Source organism: Pectinophora gossypiella, chromosome 1 (genome assembly GCF_024362695.1).
Source record: "Pectinophora gossypiella chromosome 1, ilPecGoss1.1, whole genome shotgun sequence".
NCBI lineage: Eukaryota > Metazoa > Arthropoda > Insecta > Lepidoptera > Gelechiidae > Pectinophora > Pectinophora gossypiella.
The window spans coordinates 1,731,668-1,750,847 of record NC_065404.1 but is presented as its reverse complement, the minus strand read 5'-3'; the positions used below and the strand labels follow the sequence as shown (position 1 = coordinate 1,750,847).

The 19,180-nt window shown below is 36.6% G+C and overlaps 2 protein-coding genes across 3 annotated transcripts in view; both read right to left on the bottom strand.

The window, feature by feature from the left end:
* LOC126375199 (uncharacterized) overlaps window positions 1-19,180 on the bottom strand; it is a 100,528-nt gene that overhangs the window by 54,484 nt on the left and 26,864 nt on the right. The window lies entirely within an intron of this gene.
* LOC126373836 (peroxisome biogenesis factor 1) lies at window positions 1,138-17,790 on the bottom strand. 2 transcript variants are annotated; one of them, XM_050020211.1, is made up of 13 exons: window positions 17,565-17,790; window positions 16,771-16,989; window positions 14,692-15,796; window positions 14,197-14,437; window positions 13,203-13,356; window positions 12,116-12,284; window positions 11,578-11,723; window positions 10,704-10,891; window positions 9,895-9,954; window positions 9,221-9,407; window positions 8,698-8,856; window positions 2,473-2,591; window positions 1,138-1,990 (listed from the first exon to the last, which is right to left on the bottom strand). In XM_050020211.1, exons 1-13 carry the CDS (start codon window positions 17,655-17,657, stop codon window positions 1,903-1,905), a joined length of 2,928 nt encoding a protein of 975 aa, XP_049876168.1. In that variant the 5' UTR covers window positions 17,658-17,790; the 3' UTR covers window positions 1,138-1,902. The 2 variants fall into 2 exon arrangements, with proteins under 2 accessions (XP_049876168.1, XP_049876240.1); XM_050020283.1 differs by lacking the exons at window positions 1,138-1,990; window positions 2,473-2,591; window positions 8,698-8,856 and having other exon boundaries at window positions 9,275-9,407; window positions 9,881-9,954.

Below are 19,180 nucleotides of genomic sequence, written 5' to 3'. Positions count from 1 at the left end.
GAGTTCTGAGGGGGATGATTCAGTCCATGATTCTGAGTTAATATCAAGTGGAATTTTCCGAGCAAAATTCACATTTTTTTAGTTACTTATTTAATATTATTTTCAATTCTATACTCCAATTGATAATAACTCAGAATAATGAGCTGAATCGTTCCTCTCGGTATTCGTTACGTTGTCAATTACTGTGGCGTCCTCTAATAATAAATACTTTCTTTCTTTACACCTCGTACGTACCTACGGGTGTTAGTGACACCGTAACGAATACTTAGGGGGATGATTCAGACCATGATTGATGAGTTGATATCAAGTGGAATTTTCTGTCGCAAAATTCATGTCAATTTTAGTGCTTTTTCAAATTATTTTCAGTTCCATACTTTAGCGACGAAGAATTCCACTTGATATCAACTCAGAATCGTGGTCTGAATCATCCTTCAAAGTTTTCATTACGATTTCACTAGCATCATGCATGTATATTCTTCAAATCCAATCAAGTGCACATAAATAGGAGAGCAAAATACAAAATGTGTGTATTATTCTTCTGAATACATTGCTTCTATTTTGCCTCGGCAATAGTCGGCAATCATCGCATATCCGAAAACAAACGAATTCGAATTACCATGTGTATCATAATTTGAATTCAGAACTGAGTAGTTTAGCTTTATGGTTATTTGTTTTCCCGCGTAAATAATCCGCGTGATAAGTTGCCGAACCATAATGACGATACCGGGGTTACCGATCCGTCTCAGAGTGACAAATCCTAATTGATTTTCACGACTGTGACGATAAGCAGTTGAAAACTTTATATTTTTCTTGACTCTCAATATCAAGTTCTAAGTTTTAGTCCAAGATACTTTATTCTTATACTGCCTGCAGACGCATCTAGCGCCATCTAGTTCCAACAATATAAACTAAGGTTTACACGAAATCTTCCAGGACTTTTTTTGAGGATAAAAACTAGAAACTCAAATGTACGCAGCAGCACTGTTGAGTGTTCGTATATTTTGACAGTTCTCCATACTGTCAATAAATTCGTGAGAAATTGCTATAAAATATGGAGCAACGTGGAGTATAATCCCGTCTGAAGGATGAGTTACGAAAAACAACAGTAGCGACACCTGATGGGAGAAAATACAGGCGTACACAACAAACAAACAGATATTTATTCACCCATTTTAATGCCGTAACAATAAATAAAATCGAATTCCGATCTAATAAGTACAAAAATAGCAACAAAATCAAAATATACAAATATTAGCTAATTGTGCGCGCTTATTTTAACTTATTATTACCTATATGGCTATTATACCTTTGCTTTTACTTTAATTATATCATTTCGTGATTTATTTCAAATATCAAATCGAAGCCCTTGGTAGATAGTTTACCTCTTAAAAGAAAGTGTATCGCGACACAGCATGTGACATAGCAAGATTTGTCTTTTTAAAATCCTTATTGTAAACCTTTGCAACCTACCTACCGGGTTTGACCGCGTCGGATCAATTTGGATACCAGCCACCCTGATTGGGTGTTTCCCGTTCGACTGATCAATCGATCCATTGAGACTTTTTCTCGTTTAGCATTCTAATCTATGAAATGGGAAAGGATGTTTCCCGTTCGACCGATTATTCGACCAATCAATCGGTCTAGTGAGACTATTTTTCCCATTCGCCATACTAATCCAACACTCGTCAGTTAAAAAGGAAAAATCAAAAAGAAATCCCATTGGGCCGATTGTCGAGTCGACCGATCGGACGAACTGGAAACACCCCCTGATGCACTGCACTCCACATACATGATCCACTCCTGAACGTTACAAATGTCAATAAATATTTAGCATCATTTTATCACCTACGTAGCACCAGAAAGCTTGAAGCTTACTACTAGTCTTATGAAAGCTGTCTAACTCTACGCTAATGTCACTCTTTGCTTCTGTATCTGCATCGCCATCGATCTTTGTTCTGTCGTCAGGCTCTCTCCTCTGAATCTTTTGTATCTGTGAACAAATAAAAGAATAAGTCTGACTCGCGTAATGACAGTCACACATCACTAATTTAAGAGCCACGCTCTTGTTGGTGTAGCATAATGACAATTAAAAAAAAAACGAAAAAAAAAAAAAAGAAAAAAAAATTAAAAAAAAAAACGAAAAATTCGCATGGACAGCATGAGGACCCGGTGACGTATTAGTTGGCATGCTCGTCCGGGCTTCACAACAGCTGCGGGTTCAAATCCCGTCTGAGATAGACTTTTTCGTTTTGCTCTTTGTAATTTTCCCTCAACATAGGTGAGTGCTATAAAAACAAAAGCCTTTGAATGAGGAGTTTGATGAGATTGACAACAAAAAATATAATAAAAATACGTGTAGAGAGGATAATCTGCGTATGTCGGTCGAAGCCCGCGGTACATGTCGCATCGCCCGTGCATCGCGGGATAAAAGTGTAGATATACTCAGACTGTAAATGTGTTGTAATTACTTACATCATATCGTAAAACCGCCTCTGCTCAATTGAAAGTGAAGGCTTGGTTTCCTCTAAGGCACTGCGTATGTCTTCTCTGTACACCACTACTGAATCCATTGTTTTGTCTTCACTGTAATCCTGCGACAAAAATAACGTAATTCAAATTCAAAATATTTATTTCGGAAACTAGTCTATATTTAGAGAGTGTTAGGTGGCGCCACCGTTGCGTACACATTCAAATTCAAAAGCTCCGTATTTAATCTGTGCATAATTAATTAAATTCTAATAATCTTTGTGTCAAATAGTTCAAAACGTACTCAGGACAGTCTAAATTCTTGTGATTAGTGTTATCCAGTCGAACAGACAAGTTAATATTCTAATAATAAACATATAAGAAAACTGTGACTACTCGCTGGTTTACTTTTTAAATGACTTACTAAAAGCTTTTAAACTATATCGTCGCATTGAAAAATCTAAAGAGTGAAGTGTGGAAAGTGAAACATCAGTGATTAAACTAATAAAAAAATAAATAATTTGTCTCGGATATTAGTGACGCTAAAATTTAAAGTGGTTATCGAATTAACCGTCAGTTTACATACCCACAAATGAATCTCAAATACCTGGACAAAATAACAGATGATTTCGCCACTTCTTCCATCGACCGAGTAGCCTAGCGGTCGAATGCATGGACTTAGAATGCGGTCAACTAAAGTGACGCCAGATCGGATCCCAGTGAATCCTAAAATTGTTTTGCGAAATTTTTTTATATATTATAATTTTTTTTTTTTTTTATTATTTTTTTCTTTTTTATATATATATTTTGCGGATATAAATTGTATTTAGTTTTGTGACATTCGATGAGAATTTAAACACTACATTTAGTGACAGCAAGCTAAAAATAGGTGTTACAAAAAAACCCCTCGCTATTACCGACATATCAAGTTAGCCGAAAGATGGAAGCAGATACCCTTTTATGTTGCACTAAATGTAACAAATACATCCACAATTACCGCTACTTAAAATGTAGTGATTGTGTTACGCAAGTACATATTCCTGAATGCAGCACGGTGTCAGATAAAATTTTCGACACTATGTCAAGAAGTAGGAGGAAAATATGGAAATGTAGTAGCTGTAGGAATCGGAATAGGATGGCCAATAATGATGAATGTACAGAAAATATAACATTGCGGAAAAAAATTAAAGTAAACGCACCAATAGAAAACTCATTTAGTGATTTACCTTTAGAAGATGATGACAATGATGAGATGGAGGAGTATATATCATTGCAGACTTTAAATAGAAGTTGCCCGGAAATTGGTCCTAACTACCAAGAAGAAGTTAACGATTTAAAGAAACGCATGGAAAAACTAGAGGAGGCTGTGAATATAGCTGATAATCGGATAGAGACATTACTAAGGGAAAATAATGAGTTAAAAAGATTGATTCAATCTCATAAAATTAAAACAAAAATATGCAGCTCACCAACAAAACAACTTCGTACGCCTGTCACATGTAGACAAAGAAATTTAAATAGCGGCCTAAATAGAACAAAATTAGAATTCCAGCTAGACACACCAAAGCAAATACTGACTGTGAAAAACTCAGATACACTAAATGAATATAATGGCCCTGCTCCAGATCACACTACAAAGGTTTCGTGTGTAGGAGAACACAACAATAAACAAACACAGCAAACATATGATAAAAAGCCAAAACTGTGTATCTTGAGTACAAATAGAGAAATTTTATCGCCCACTATTTCAACACAAACATGTGATTTCTCTTTCTGCCATTTTCTAAAGCCGGGAGCTAAAACTACCCACTTGATAGAAAACATAGAGAAGAAGCTCGAAGGATTTACTAAAAAGGATTATTGTGTCTTATTTATCGGAGAAGAGGAGTTCAAAGCTACAAACGACTACGTTGAACTTGTTGGCTGCTTGAGAGATACCTTACAAAAAATTGATTACACAAACGTCATAATATGTTCGCCGATCTTCAAATGCAGAATTTATGCAGATTTGATAAATGCAAGAATCGAAAATTTTAATAGCCTGCTTCATGAAAACAACAATAAATATGAATATGCTTATCTTTTCGACTCAAATCTAAACTTAAGTTATGACAGCACTATGTTCAGACGAAATGGTTCCTTAAATAAACAAGGTCTTAGGATTGTTTTTAGGGATCTGTTTCAATTGATAAATGATATTAATGATTATTATAACCAACAAACACGTTGCAATCATGACGCTAGTCCTTTTTTAGGTGTGACTCAGTGATTCCAATTACTCAATGCACACCTCACAAAAAACCATTAAATTCATTTTTATTATTTCATCAAAACATTCAGGGTCTTTGTAGCAAGTTGGATTTACTGGAACATGCCTTTGAAGAACTTAGCAGTGAGGGGAACCAAATTGATGTACTTTGTTTCAGTGAAACTTTTGTTAAATCAGGAGCTGAGAAAAATATAAAATTCAAAAATTACAAATTAGGGGCAGCTTATTGTCGTCAAAATTGTCGAGGAGGAACATGTATTCTGGTCAATAAAAACATAGAAATAGTAGAGTTAAATTTTGTCAGTAAAATGGGAGTGAATTCTTATTTTGAATCGTGTGGTATAGAAATTATAGGATTAAAGATTATTATATTATGTATTTATAGAATCCCCAAAAATACAAATACCCATGTAAATATTTTTCTGGAGAAACTAAGTGAATTATTGTTTCAGGTTACCCATCATTATAAACAAAAGAAAATAATTGTTTGCGGTGACTGGAATATTGATATTCTAAAAAATTATGATTTTTCACGTAAACTGATAGGTACTTTACACAACTATAACGTTGAGGTCCATATTACGGAACCGACAAGATCCAAGTCGTGCATAGACCAAATAGCCAGTAATATAAAACGAGTTAAATCGGAAACGCGAAAACTTAACTTATCGGATCATGAAACAGCGCAATTAATTTACGTTAATGTTAATAAAGAAAAAGCATACCATGAAACCTGGTTTGAATTTAGAAGAGATTACTGTATGGAGAACTTCCTTAAATTTAAAGAGTGCATGTCGGCATTATCCTTTTCGGATGTGTTCCTTTCTTGTGACCTAAATTTATCATTCGAGAAATTCCATGAAACACTTATGTTATTTCATAAATTATGCTTTCCTAGAATTAAAATTAAAATATCAAATAGACCCAAAACACTTAAATGGTTGACTAAAGGGATTAAACTTTCTTGTAAACGCAAACGCACACTTTATAATAAATACAGATCGACAGCCACCGACAAAAATAAACATAAGAAAATGTATCAGGACTATACAACCATGTTAAAAAAATGTATGTTATTATCACAGCGAATAAATAATAAAAGATATATACAAAATCATAAAAGCAAATGCATGGCTACTTGGAAAATAATAAATACAACAGTAAACGTTACACAAAAGAATGATATTAATAAAATCACCTATAATGATGAAGTTTATACAGAGCCTAATGACATTTGTAATAATTTGAATAATTATTTTATTGACAAAACAAATAATAGTTATCTAAACCAAGACTTCAAATTGATCAATAGTAATATAAATTCAATTTTTATTTGTCCAGTAACTTATGAAGAAACGTTAAAGATCATTACGTCGCTTAAAAATAGTAAATGTAGTGGGTATGATGAAATATCTTCTATAGTGCTTAAATCATGTGCAAAATATATTAGTGGCCCTCTAACTTATTTGATAAACCTATCATTTCAACAAGGTGTTTTTCCGGAAAAATTAAAAATATCTATAGTAAAACCAGTATTTAAACAAGGACTTAAAGATAGCCCAGAAAACTATAGACCGATCACCATAGTCCCAATCTTATCAAAAATCTTCGAAAAAGCCATGCATAACAGGTTAAGCGATTTCCTTCTTAAGCACAATGTTTTACACACTGATCAATACGGATTTAGAAAGGGCAGGTCTACAACCCTTGCTTGTTTTGAATTTGTTAAAAATGTAATTGAAGGGATTAATAAAAATAAACTAACATATGCAATATTGTTGGATATGAGTAAAGCTTTTGATTTTGTCTGTCATAAAAGACTGCTAAATAAGCTACAGCTTTACGGGGTAAGAGGTAAAGCGCACGATTGGTTGATGAGTTGTTTGGATAATAGAAAACAGTCCACAGAAATCTACAGATTCTGTAAAACAAACAGGAATACTATTGTTAGAGTTAGATATCGTTCTGTATTTGCAAAAAATAATAATTTGGGAGTTCCCCAGGGGAGTATTCTCGGACCGCTGCTGTTTATTACTTATATAAATGACCTGCCACTCTGTACCAAACATAAAACAATCCTTTTTGCTGATGATACGACGCTTATTGTTGAATGTGATAAAAATAAGGCAGATGAAACTTTAAATAATGTACTCTCAGATATTACTGAATGGATGGACAAAAATAATTTAAGACTAAACATTAAAAAAACTAAATTAATCCAACTACACTCGTGTCAAGCTAAAACACAACCTGTTGAAGTTAAATATAGCATGAATAAAATTGATCTAGTAGATACTACAAAATTTTTAGGCATAAATATTGATAAACATCTCAATTGGAAAATGCATATAGTGGAGATTTGTGCAAAACTGAATAGATTTGTGTTTGCTCTAAAGAGATTATCACAAACTGTCTCCAAAGATTCAGCTCTCGTCGCTTACCATGGATACGTGGCCTCAGTTCTGAATTATGGCCTCTTAGTATGGGGAAACAGTGTTGAAATTGAAAGTGTACTAAAACTACAAAAACGATGTATACGTGCAATATGTAGAGTCGGATTTAGAGAAAGTTGCAGGCCTTTATTCAAACAATTAAATATCTTGCCAGTCCCATGTGCTTACATCAGAGCAGCATGCTGTTTTGTTAGGGAGTATCCTTATTACTTTAAAAAATACAGTGACGTCCACCAGAGACAAAATAGGTCATGTTTTGCTAATGTACTACATCAACCACAGACTCCAACCAACATGCATAAAAGAAATGCATCAAATATGTGCATTGAATTATATAATAATCTGCCAAATGAATTGAAAATACTAACTGGAAACAAGTTCAAGAATAACTTATCGAAATGGCTTATGGACAAATGTTACTATAATTTGAAGGAATATTTTGAACATAAAAATAAATAAATTTTGTAATTTTTTAATAATAAGTATATTTTCTATAATTTTCTTTCAATGTACCATTTCTTTATTTTTTATTTTCTTATGTATATTTGTACGCCTGCATGCAGGCCGAACACATCACAACATTGTTATTTAAATTATTTTACCACCTTTTTTGTATTCTATGTGTTCTCGCAAATAAATTGATTTGATTTGATTTGATTGATTTGATTTGATTTGATTTAGTTAGTAACAAAAAGCTTAACCTAGTATTAGTAATAGATTCGAAAGACGACAACATAAAAATAAACTACATGAGGCCGGCCCGAATCACCGAAGCCGCGGGCAGCTATGTTAAGAATAGAATATTTGAAATATTTTAGGGTCATACAACAGTCACAGAATATTATAAAGATATACCTACGAAATGTTCAAGTAAATTCAGTAGTATTGATACACAAATCGAATAAATCGAAATCGAATCAATTTTTGAGTGTTCTAGTTTTTTTCTTCTTCTATCGTGCGGGTTGTGATGTGAAATACCAACTTCATTACATTAAATATATCTTTCTCCGTCCAAAAACTTTCGTTTGCAAAGTGCTTAAGCACTGTATTTTTATTGCAATTGTAATGGATTATTAAATACCAAAGATACTTTTGGCATAATATTTTTTTTTTGGCGCCGCGGCCCTTGCTAAGCACTTGTCACGGCATTATGCTGAGGGAGATCCTTTTTTATTTTGGGCGCCTCCATTGTGTATTTAATGTCTGTAATTATTTGTCTTTTTGTCTTTGTTTTAATTTATTTAATTTAAGTTTGTAAATGTGGCGTCCAATATGGAAATAAATATTTTCTTTCTTTCTAATATAATACTTTGACTTTGAATACATTGCAATCTTATCAGCGCCACACCAACCGCGTCGCAGCGCCGTACAACGTCTATCTACAGTAGATACAATGCGCTGTGGCTACTGGTAGCCTTCGATATAATTCGCCCCGCGCGCGACATGGATGCTGTGCCGAATCCGCAACACATCCTCAACTTTAAAATCAAGATCTTTTCTAAATCTTACTAGTTGCTTCTCAAGCCTGGTCAACTGCGCGGTGACCAGCAATGACTTGAGATCGGCTGGTGAGTATCCCTCCGTGACTGTTGCTAGCTCATGCAAGTCCACTTGTTCTTCTATCACCACGCTCTTGGACAAAGTCTGCAGGACCTCGTATCGCCCGGTCTATTGGAGTAAAGACATCGATTAGTAAATAGGCAGATAGACACAGCTCAAGCCAAGATGGCAGAACCATAAGTCATCAGAAAACAGCTTGCGCCAATATCGAGGGCTTCGACCAATAGCAGTACGGTTTTTATCCACTGGTCGAAGCTCTCGATATAATTCCCGTGCCGCGGGAGCTGGAGCAAACAATACAGGGTGTTAGTGACATCGTAACGAAAACTTTGAGGGATAATTAAGGCCATGATTTCCGATTTCCGATCCATTCTTTTGCGACGGAAAATTCCACTTGATATTAACCCAGAATCATGGTCTGAATCATCCCCCTGAGTATTCGTTACGATGTCACTAACACCCTGTATATTACCTGATCAGGCAAAGCGCAGTAGATATGTCTCTGCAACCGCCCAGGTCTAAGTAAGGCTGGGTCCACTAAGTCCGGTCTGGAAGTGGCTGCGACCACGGGTCCCCGCGCCCCTCCCTCCGCGCCGTCCATACGAGCCAGTAGTTGGTTCACAACGCGGTCTGTCACCCCTGTAGAATCGTGACCTCGTCTAAAAGTAAATTACAGGATAGGCTGTAGTCTTCTCTCCTTATCGTGTGGGTTTTGAGGTGGAATACCAACCTCGTCAACCCTGGTGTCAGGGTTATTACTGAGCCGCCAAAGGCCTCTGACATGGCTCATATAACAACTACATACTTACATCAGTAAGTAGTAACCATGACCAACGGCTTAACGTGCCTTCCGAAGCACGGATCATCTTACTTTCGGGCGAACAGGTAATCAGCCTGTAATGTCCTAACCAAAATAGGGATCACAGAGAGATTTTTGTGATATGTCCCCACCGGGATTCGAACTCGGGACCTCCGGCTCGTGAGCCAGACCCTAAAACTGAAAACAAAGGCCGTAATAAACGCTCTTTAACTTATATACTTTGCATGGCTAAGAACATAATATGAGCATGCGTTTGTTTAGCGTGCTGTTTTAGGTAATCTGTTTTAACATTGGAGCTGTAGTGTTACTTACAAAGTGCCACTTACTTGGGGGCAAGGCTGTCGAATTCGTCAAAGAATAGAATGCACGGTCGCTTCATATCAGCCCTGTGAACAAACAAAAATATGAAGAGCTACATAGACCTCATCATCTCCCTAGCATTATCCCGTTTTTCACAAGGTCCGCTTACCTAACCTGAAGATTTGACAGGTCGGGTTTTTTACAGATGCGACTGCCTGTCTAACCTTCCAACCCGAGAAGGGAAAACCAGCCCAATACAGGTTAGGTCACATACCTCCGAAAAAGAAGACCTACATAAAGAGCCCTCCAAAGAGCTGCTACATAGACCTATCTAACCACAATAATTAGGCACCTCATTTGTGTTTTATCGTCGTAAAGGCGGACATGAATTTCTCTAATGAATATTCATATACAAGCTCACGGCTATATAAGCCGCGGTAGAACAGTTGGTAGAACGCTTGCTTCTCACTTTGCAGTTTGGATCATTAATGCTCACGTGCTCAGCGGTGAAGGTAAACATTGCGAGGAAACTCACATTCCTGGCGTTTCAGAGGTATGTCAACTAACCTGTATTGGGCTGGTTTTCCCATCGCGGGTTGGAAGGTCAGATAGGCAGTCGCTTCTGTAAAAAACCGGACCTGTGAAATCTTCAAGTTAGGCCAGCGGACCTTGTGAAAAAGCCATAGGAGTCTATTGCTAACTGTCAAAATTTTGGAACACTCAACAGTGCTGCCGCCTACATTTAAGTTTTTAGTTTGATTCTCATCGACTTTAAAGTCTTAAAAACTTAGAATTGCAGTCAGTTACGACAAAACCTTACCGGAGTACTACTTACTTGTCGAAAACGTCCCGAACAGCCTTCTCACTCTGGCCTATATATTTGGATAGCAGCTCAGGCCCTTTGACGGTGATGAGGTTCATATTGGTGAGCCGGGCAAGACAGGATCCGATATGGGACTTCCCACAACCCGGCGGCCCGTAGAGAAGGATGCCGCACGATTGTGACGGAAATAACGCTGGATACTGAGGAGATGAGAGCACAGTGTCTTGGACCCGTAGACAGAGAAAGAAATAAATATCTCTTTAACTTAAAGCGAGATAGCATTACGGAAAAACACCAAGAGTAAAGGGAATCCCAGCACGGGCCTAAACCAGTAATATGCGAATTTTATTTCGAATTCATGTTCGGATCATAAATAATTTTACAAGGAAAACTTCGTGACGAAGCATACGTTCCCGAAAAATCAGAGGTATGTGACCCCTAACCTGTATTGGGCTGGTTTTGCCTTCGCGGGTTGGAAGGTCAGATAAGCAGTCGCATCTGTAAAAACCTGTGAAATCTTCAGGTTAGGTAAGCGGACCCTTTGGAAAGACTATAAGAGACGTATAGATGTATCGCTATCCTTTTTTTCGATTGCACTGTCCGAGTCTTTGGGCCTTTTTGAGACCACAATAACAAGACTCGACACCTATTAGAGAGAAAGAGAGAGAGTTGCACGGTCTCTCATCAGGTATATTTTTGGAGATTCGATTGCACTGTGGCCAAGACTATGCTTGGGCATTTTTGACAGCACAATAACAAGACGTGACACCTATCAGAGGGAGAGACAGAGAGAGAGAATTGGTTGCATGGTCAAGCTCTCATCAGGTATGTTTTTTGCGAAATTACAAAAATAAGTAAAGAAGGCAATAGAAAGAGATGCTCTTACCATAATCGGCCAAAATATGCATTCAGTGAGTTCTTCTTTGACTTCGTGTAGCCCGCCCACCGGGCCCCAGATGTCGAACTCATTCGCTTTCTCCTTATCTTTGGTCACGTCTTCTACTAGTCTAGGCTTTGTGTCGAGATTCGCCTCTAGAAATAAAAAAAATAGAATTCAATTTCACGGAATAAATCGGAAAACATGTTTTTTTACGTGACTTATTTTATATTTGCCGCAAATGGCATTAACTACTCTGCCGAACAAAAGGGGGAGCTTTGAGGGCTCAGACCGGTCAGAAAACATGAAAAATTTACAAATTGTTAGTACCAATTTAGAAAGGATGACGTATTGTGTGTAATAAAACTTCATAAAATAAGCACAGGACTATATCCTAATAGGGTAGTCAGAAATACATCCATCGTAAGATGAACTAAGTGCCCACACCTCACCGACCTTTCTGTTATATCAACGTGATAGGAGGTGAACTGTATCGCCGTCTGTAATGGTCGAGCCAACTGAGAGGAACAACAAAAAAATAACTAACTTTTTTCCTTGACAGCTTTAAATATCTTCTTATTGAGATAGTCAGTGATATCTCTCACGCTGTGGCCAGCCGTGTCCATCGCCATCTTGATGACGTCATCATCCAACACCTCGAACTCTTCTCGGATCTTATCGTTTAATAGGTGCTTGAATAATTCTGACCTTTCTTCCTGTGGAAATACAGTTTTGGTTAATTTAACAATAATTGTTTTTAGGTAAGTAAAGATATGTTCGTGAGGTTTTGGCAAGATATACCTACGGAAAAAAAATATGTAATACCACTGACGCAAGGTCGGATCGAAGTTGCTTCTATTTTAGTGTGAGGCAGCCCTTATCATAAAGTATGGCATATGGAGGCGTATGACAAGACCGAATAATGTTGTAGTCAGTACCGAATAAATTCGACTCACGCTTGGCCATACGTCATACTCCTCACCTCGCACCTCACCTCTGGTCTGTTGTGAAAGTTTTTGTAGGCGACAGGTGCATTTTGAATTCACTCCGTAATTGAGTTTTTAGTGTGTAATCTTCTGTGTGAGTAATAATACGTGTGTGTTGATGGACAATACAAAATACCCATCAAGTTCAGAAGTTTTATTTATAAAAGGAGGCCCATCTCCTCCTCAAGTATTTAGAACATTGATTGTGTAAACCGGGGAAAGCTATCTCAGACGACGCCCTGAGCCGAGGTTCGCCAACTGGGCACCCTCAGGCCTGTTGTCTGAAATGTTGTACCGGGTGAGAACCTTCAGCGCTCCCCATTTGTCCGGCCAAGTAGTTAATGCCATCTGCGGCAAATCTACAAAAAATGACGTCAAAAAAACAGGGCAAGCTAATAGAAAGCATACATGTATCATTATTTCATTAAGTTATAACCTAAATAGTTGTACCTAATGTTATATAGAACGGAATCGATAACCCTGACACCAGGGTTGATGAGGTTGGTTGTCCACTTCATAACCCACACGATAGAATAATGAATCCTAACAGCGCGGAGACATCGGCACTATTGGACGTAAATTGTCAAGAGTTCGTCAATGATCATCATCATGAAAATGTTAATCCAGATTTTGGAAAAGTAGAATTACCTGACCAAGTTCAGGAATATCAAAATGCGCGGTGAACATCGGTTTTCCACTGAACTGCCTCAGCGTAGGGTGTAGTGCGTTCATGCTGAGTGCCGTCATGAGTACGCATACTCCTGAACACGTTTGAAGGAGATGCTTTATTACTACTGCTAATCTGAAATATAATTTGGTCGTATACTAGGATCAAGGTGCAGGTCGTGGCGTATCGGGAGGTGAAGGTTTTGGCGGGAAGAAGATAGGAATGGCGATTACTCCACCGACAAGAGCGCAGCTCTTAGAGAGAGAGAGAGAGACTAGGATCAAGATAAATTATGAAATTCTGATAACTAAATAAAGACAGATTTTGAACTAAGTAGGGACTAAAACATTTTCTTTTTTCTAAATAACTTATTCATTAAATTTTAATCAAGAAAAACGTAATAAGTCCGACATTTTATCACGTTCTTTTATGACGTCACAGTGTGCTTTTTCAAACAAATTCCGTAGTCATTTTGTGTTTTGATGTTTAGTAAAATGTAACTGATTTGACTAGTTGGAAACTACCCGTGCCATTTACGTGCCTTTATGACTTCAGAAGTCCTCCATACTTGTCATTCTTCTGCCAGAAATAGTAGCTACTAAACGTTCACCAAAGCAATTAACTTTGTTGACCGATATTAACCAACTAGCGCCGTTGGATTACGGGCTTCTAACAAACAACTAAATCTCAGAAAAAGATAAGTTAATTCAGTGCCTACATACATACATAAAGTCACGCTTATTTCTCACCGGGGTAAGCAGCGACTATGGAATTCCATTTGCTTCGATCCTGACACACATCTCTTGCTTCCTCCACATTCATCAATCGTTTCATACACGCACGCCGGTTCAGAGTAGATCGTACTAAACCTTTTCTAATGCCATCTCCAATTTGGCAATGTACGTCTTCTTCAGTGCCTACTTTTTTCTGTAAAACATTTGAGACGAGAAAATTATCTTTCGTAACTTCACTTACCTTTGATAGTAAGCAATATCTTGTGGCGAAGCTCCCTCTACGTTAGGAGGAACAAGACCATCTACATCATCACAGATGAGTACCGCTGGGCTATGCTCTTGACACATCAGGATTGCTTTGCCCAACACTTCGGGAATATCCTTCCGACCCTTCAGAGACCGACAGTGCAGGATGTGAGACCAAACTGTCAGCTCTTTTTGGACTATATGGCACAAGGAAGATTTGCCTGTTCCACTTAGACCTGAAATATTTTAATTTTGACTTTAAGTAAGCAGGTATAATCAAAGAGAACTCGCTAATATGACCCTGGGTGTCTACTTAATTGCGCCATGGCACAGAATGAATGAAACATAACGCAATCACTTTATAGTTTATACGATAAGTAAAAGTTAGTGACGACAAGCAAATGAAACAATTATCAAAAATAAATCCTTCTTTTTCTAGCTGGCCATAAGTGAAATGTTATTGAATATTGAAATTATTCAAAGCACTTACCAGTCACCAAAACGTTGCTCTTAATTTCCGACACCCCTTTAAAGTTTGCTTCTCTGTGAATTTCAAAGTACAAATGCGATACCACTTTCTCTGCTAGGGATTCTACTGATTTCATTCCTCTGCAGTAATTTTTATAGTCATAATCTAGATTCGACATTACATGTTTCGGGAGTTCTAAATCTGCGTCGCTAAGGCATTTAGCTGATATAGTACAATGTCTAAAAGATTCTGAATTAAGCATCGTATATTTGAATTTATCAGGCTTCAATTTAAATTGTATAAAACCTGGACTTATTTGCAGATTCTGTTTCACCATATTGTGGTTTATAAGCAGCTGCTTGCCTGAATGAGTGTTCTCTATCACGCAGTTTTTGAATTTCTCTATAACGTCTATTTCTGCTTGTGTTTGCTCTGAATATGTGACAATGTCTATATGGTCTGGTTGTTCCAATTTATCACCAATAATAGTCAGGATCATCTTAGAACCAAGTTCAACATTTACTATTTGATTCAGTGATTTTATTATGAGTACTGTTGGTATATTTTTATTATATACTTCACGACATAAACTTCTGAATATAACTTGATCTATAGGAACTATTTCCACACATAAATCATTGATTTCATTATTGTTGTTCTCAGTGTCATCTTCATCTTTATCATGAATGATTGATGGTATATTTTTCATTGTTGCTAAAATCACTGCTAAATCTTTAAAATCCTCTAATAAATCTTCATGTACGAAAACAGTGTATGGATGTATAAGATTCCTTTTTCCATCACTATCAATAGGTATTGCTCTTAGTACTAACTTCTTAGGTACGTTTTGATAAGGCCTTAGCATCCCACTGTTAATGATTCCTATATTTTTGAATTTTGTTTCCTTTTCTTCGGGAACTATGGCTGGAGTTCTTTGCATTCCTCTTACAGTGTTAAAAGCGTCAACTTTAACAACAATTCTACTGTGATTGACAAGTAATCCTGTTTGTTTTGCGGTGAATATTATAGGTAAGGACGTAGATATCCACACAATGGCTTTCTGGTTTGCAACCACTACTCTTAGTTGGTCTAAAATGCGTAACTGTAACAGCTCAGTGTTGTGCTCCTGAAAACAATATTTATTATTTTTATTTCTCTGTTCAAAGGGGAAATGCTGCCAGTCTTGGGTGTGATGCTTTGGAGGAGTTTTTCTATTTGTAATTTATTTTAATACATTTCTTATTGTTTTAGATATGTGACACATGGAAATAAAACATAAACACCACTTACAACCAAAAAATCTATTTTAATAATTCAACAAAATATTACTTAACTGTAAATGAATGTGGTGGTTTTTACACAGCGCAGGTATTTTCAACTACGCTAATTCAATGACACACTATGGTCTGACTTGTTTTGAAAGGGAAAGATAATTCGAAAAACATGTCATTACTTATCTGAATCCAATTCCTAAATCTAATCCCACATATTCCTTTATCATGTTGTCATTTTATGACCTGTTTCACATATTAGTCTTTGAAGGGGACTGGCAAGACATCTGCCTGTATAAGGAACTGTGGAAGAAGAGAGTGGAGGTCTTTCCTCGGTGGGACAAGATAGACTAGAGAGAAAAAATCAGTACACCAACATAAGTCACAGACTCATTATGGCACTGTTAGGGGAAATGGTCACTTATTTTAAGGCACTATGACCCCAGACACTTCATACAAACAACCTCGTTTTACACAGACACTGCACATTGACATTATCAACATAATATGCAACTGTGTGTGTGACATCAAAGGGCTGCCAATTACAATATTACTTACTTAGGTAGGTAGTACTACTTACGAAAGATGCTTTTATAATAATCAGTTAATATTTATTTACCATACAAATCATAAACAAGAAATGAAGAATAATTAAGGTTCACAATAAATAGGCAAATACATAAATAGGCTTTACACTTGACCTAAAAATCATTAACAATACTTATTTGCATTGGAATATGTTTGTTTGATGAGGTTGGTAATACACCTCACAACCCACACGATAGAAGAAGAGAAGAATACAATGAAAGAAAAGACTGTGTCATCTTACCAAGATCTCCTGGTCATCAGGGCTGTCAGTGTCCACGTACAACTCATCAAGCACCTTGACATCGCCATAAGGAGACACAAACACGTCAGCTCCTTCATCCAAACCCACCAGCCTGCTAAAGATGGGGTTGCAGGCTATCTGGCCTTCAGGAATGTTGCTGCTGTATACCACCCATAGTAGCACTTGCTTGTCTTTACACAGGACTTGGACACATTGGTTCTGAAAGCCATGTAAATGGTATAATTATAATGGCCCAGAATTGGCTTGCTAGGGCATGAAAAAAGTGCACAACTCTACAAAAGTGATAGTCATGAATCATCTGAAATAGATGTCTGAGGCCTATGATGAGTGGTATATTTATAAGTTATAATTCAAAAATATTTATTGATTTTAAAAAGAAAAAGTTTTGTAAAAAAGTTTTGTCTTAATATCATGAGGTAAATATTGATTTATTGAAGCAGTTAATTAACAGATTTTTTTTTGGTAGGTAATTAAAATAAAGGTATGGTCATAGCATACAAAAGCAATTTCAACTTAAATAAAATTATAAGAAGTATAAATACTTATTTATTATAGAAAAATATGTGAATTCATAAACATGGGAAATGAAAAATAAAAGGTTCATAGTCCAATAATACATGTAATTAATGTAATTAAAGTTTTAACTAAGCTTCTGCTAGCTTTTCTTTGGCTTTGCTAAGACAGCATGGTATTGGTTACTTACATACAACCTGATATAGTCGAATCTTTATTATAAATGTTATGCATGTACACAGAATATAATTTATTCTCACCTGTTCATTCTTCGAACTATATTTTGGACTAATATATGCAAAGCACGACCTTTCATGAGTAAAAGAGACTTTAAGTCTTACTCCCCCTAACATTTTAGTACTTCCAAACTTACGCAAAGTAAATTCTAACAATACTGAAATAACTAATATTCATAAAATAAGGAATAATGTAAAATAATAATTTATTTCATAATTATTTTCATTGTTATCTTTTATCAAAAATCACGTCATTGGTAATGTTGTTTTTGTCACATTGATTGCAAACTGTTACCATGAGAATCCGAAAAAGAGATAGACATATATGAAGTTTCTTGAGACCTGAGACCAATACCTCAGAACAATAACTAAAGCATAGAAGGAAGGCTAAAATAGCAACAGAACTCTATAATTCTGCTCTACTTTATCTTACGGAACCGGCGTAATGTTAGACAAAGACGCATATACAAAAATTGTTTCGTAATTTCGTAGGTTGTCACAAGTTTTTCATTGCCTAGTGTTGGGTTTCACTTTAGTAATATGTCGATAAAATTAAATTTACTTACAATTAATGTCGATAATTTTTTTTATAAGATTTCTTTTTGTAGGACGCAATTATCTTCTTCTTGATGAAAGGAGACTCTGTCTCTGATAGGTAAGTATCTAACCATTTTTGGATTATATTGTCTGGTTTATATTAGTTTGGAGCTGCAGCTCACATTCAGGAAGCAAAGAAAATAGCCAACTGTTATCGTTTCATCGGTAAGTATTTTGTAATATTCAAATTTATTTATGATGTCATCCGCCGTGCACTGGTGTTGATCGACGTGCCGTGCAAATTGGAACCGCCGGGTCTAAGCCGCACAGACAGTAAGAGGCCCGATGGGCTCACGCTCATACCCTAGGAGAGGGGGCGTGCTTTATTGTGGGACGCGACCTGCGCTTGCAGGTTTGCAGCAACGCACCTGCCCCGTACTACTCGAACCGCAGGGCCGGCTGCCGAGTGGGCCGCTAGCCAAAAACTGGCGAAATATGGGAATTTAACGCGGACCCACAATTTTGTCCCTTTTGCCGTCGAGACTTCGGGTGTGTGGTGCTCGGCCGTAATTACCATTTCATCTGTCTGATCTATAATGTTCAATGTAGGAATAGCATCGTCTCGAAGACGTCTCCACTTCGAATTAGGAACACACATAAATGAATCCGCAGTAAAATGTTTCGAGCAAATACGGCTGTACTTATTTGGAATCCAATTTCGTCTATTAATGCGAATTATCCATTCTTTCTCTTTGTTATCGTCTATAGGAAATATAAAAATTAAAAGTATCGATAATTTTAGTACATCACTATGGACAATCAACATAACCTCAAATCAATTCCGTATTTATCGATGAAACGTATAATATAATGGATATCTCAAATATTTTATGCTACAAATCTATTCAGCAAAACATATTACTTTCCTAAAATTGTTCAGCAGTTCACATTTCACTAGAAAATTACAAAAAACTTACCGATGAAACGACAGAAGTTGTTGGCTATTTTCTTTTCTTCCTGAATGTGAGCTGCAGCCCCATACCACACAAGACATAATGTCACAGAGTCGAGACACTCAATTATTTGATATAAATAAAAGTTTC

Coding starts and splice junctions, on each gene's coding strand:
- LOC126373836 (XM_050020211.1), bottom strand. CDS start 17,657: ATGTTAGGGGGAGTAAGACTTAAAGTCTCTTTTACTCATGAAAGGTCG. Junction 15,797..16,770: donor CTGATGACCAGGAGATCTTG/GTAAGATGACAC, acceptor TATTGTTTTCAG/GAGCACAACACTGAGCTGTT. Junction 10,892..11,577: donor GCATATTTTGGCCGATTATG/GTAAGAGCATCT, acceptor TCATCTCCTCAG/TATCCAGCGTTATTTCCGTC.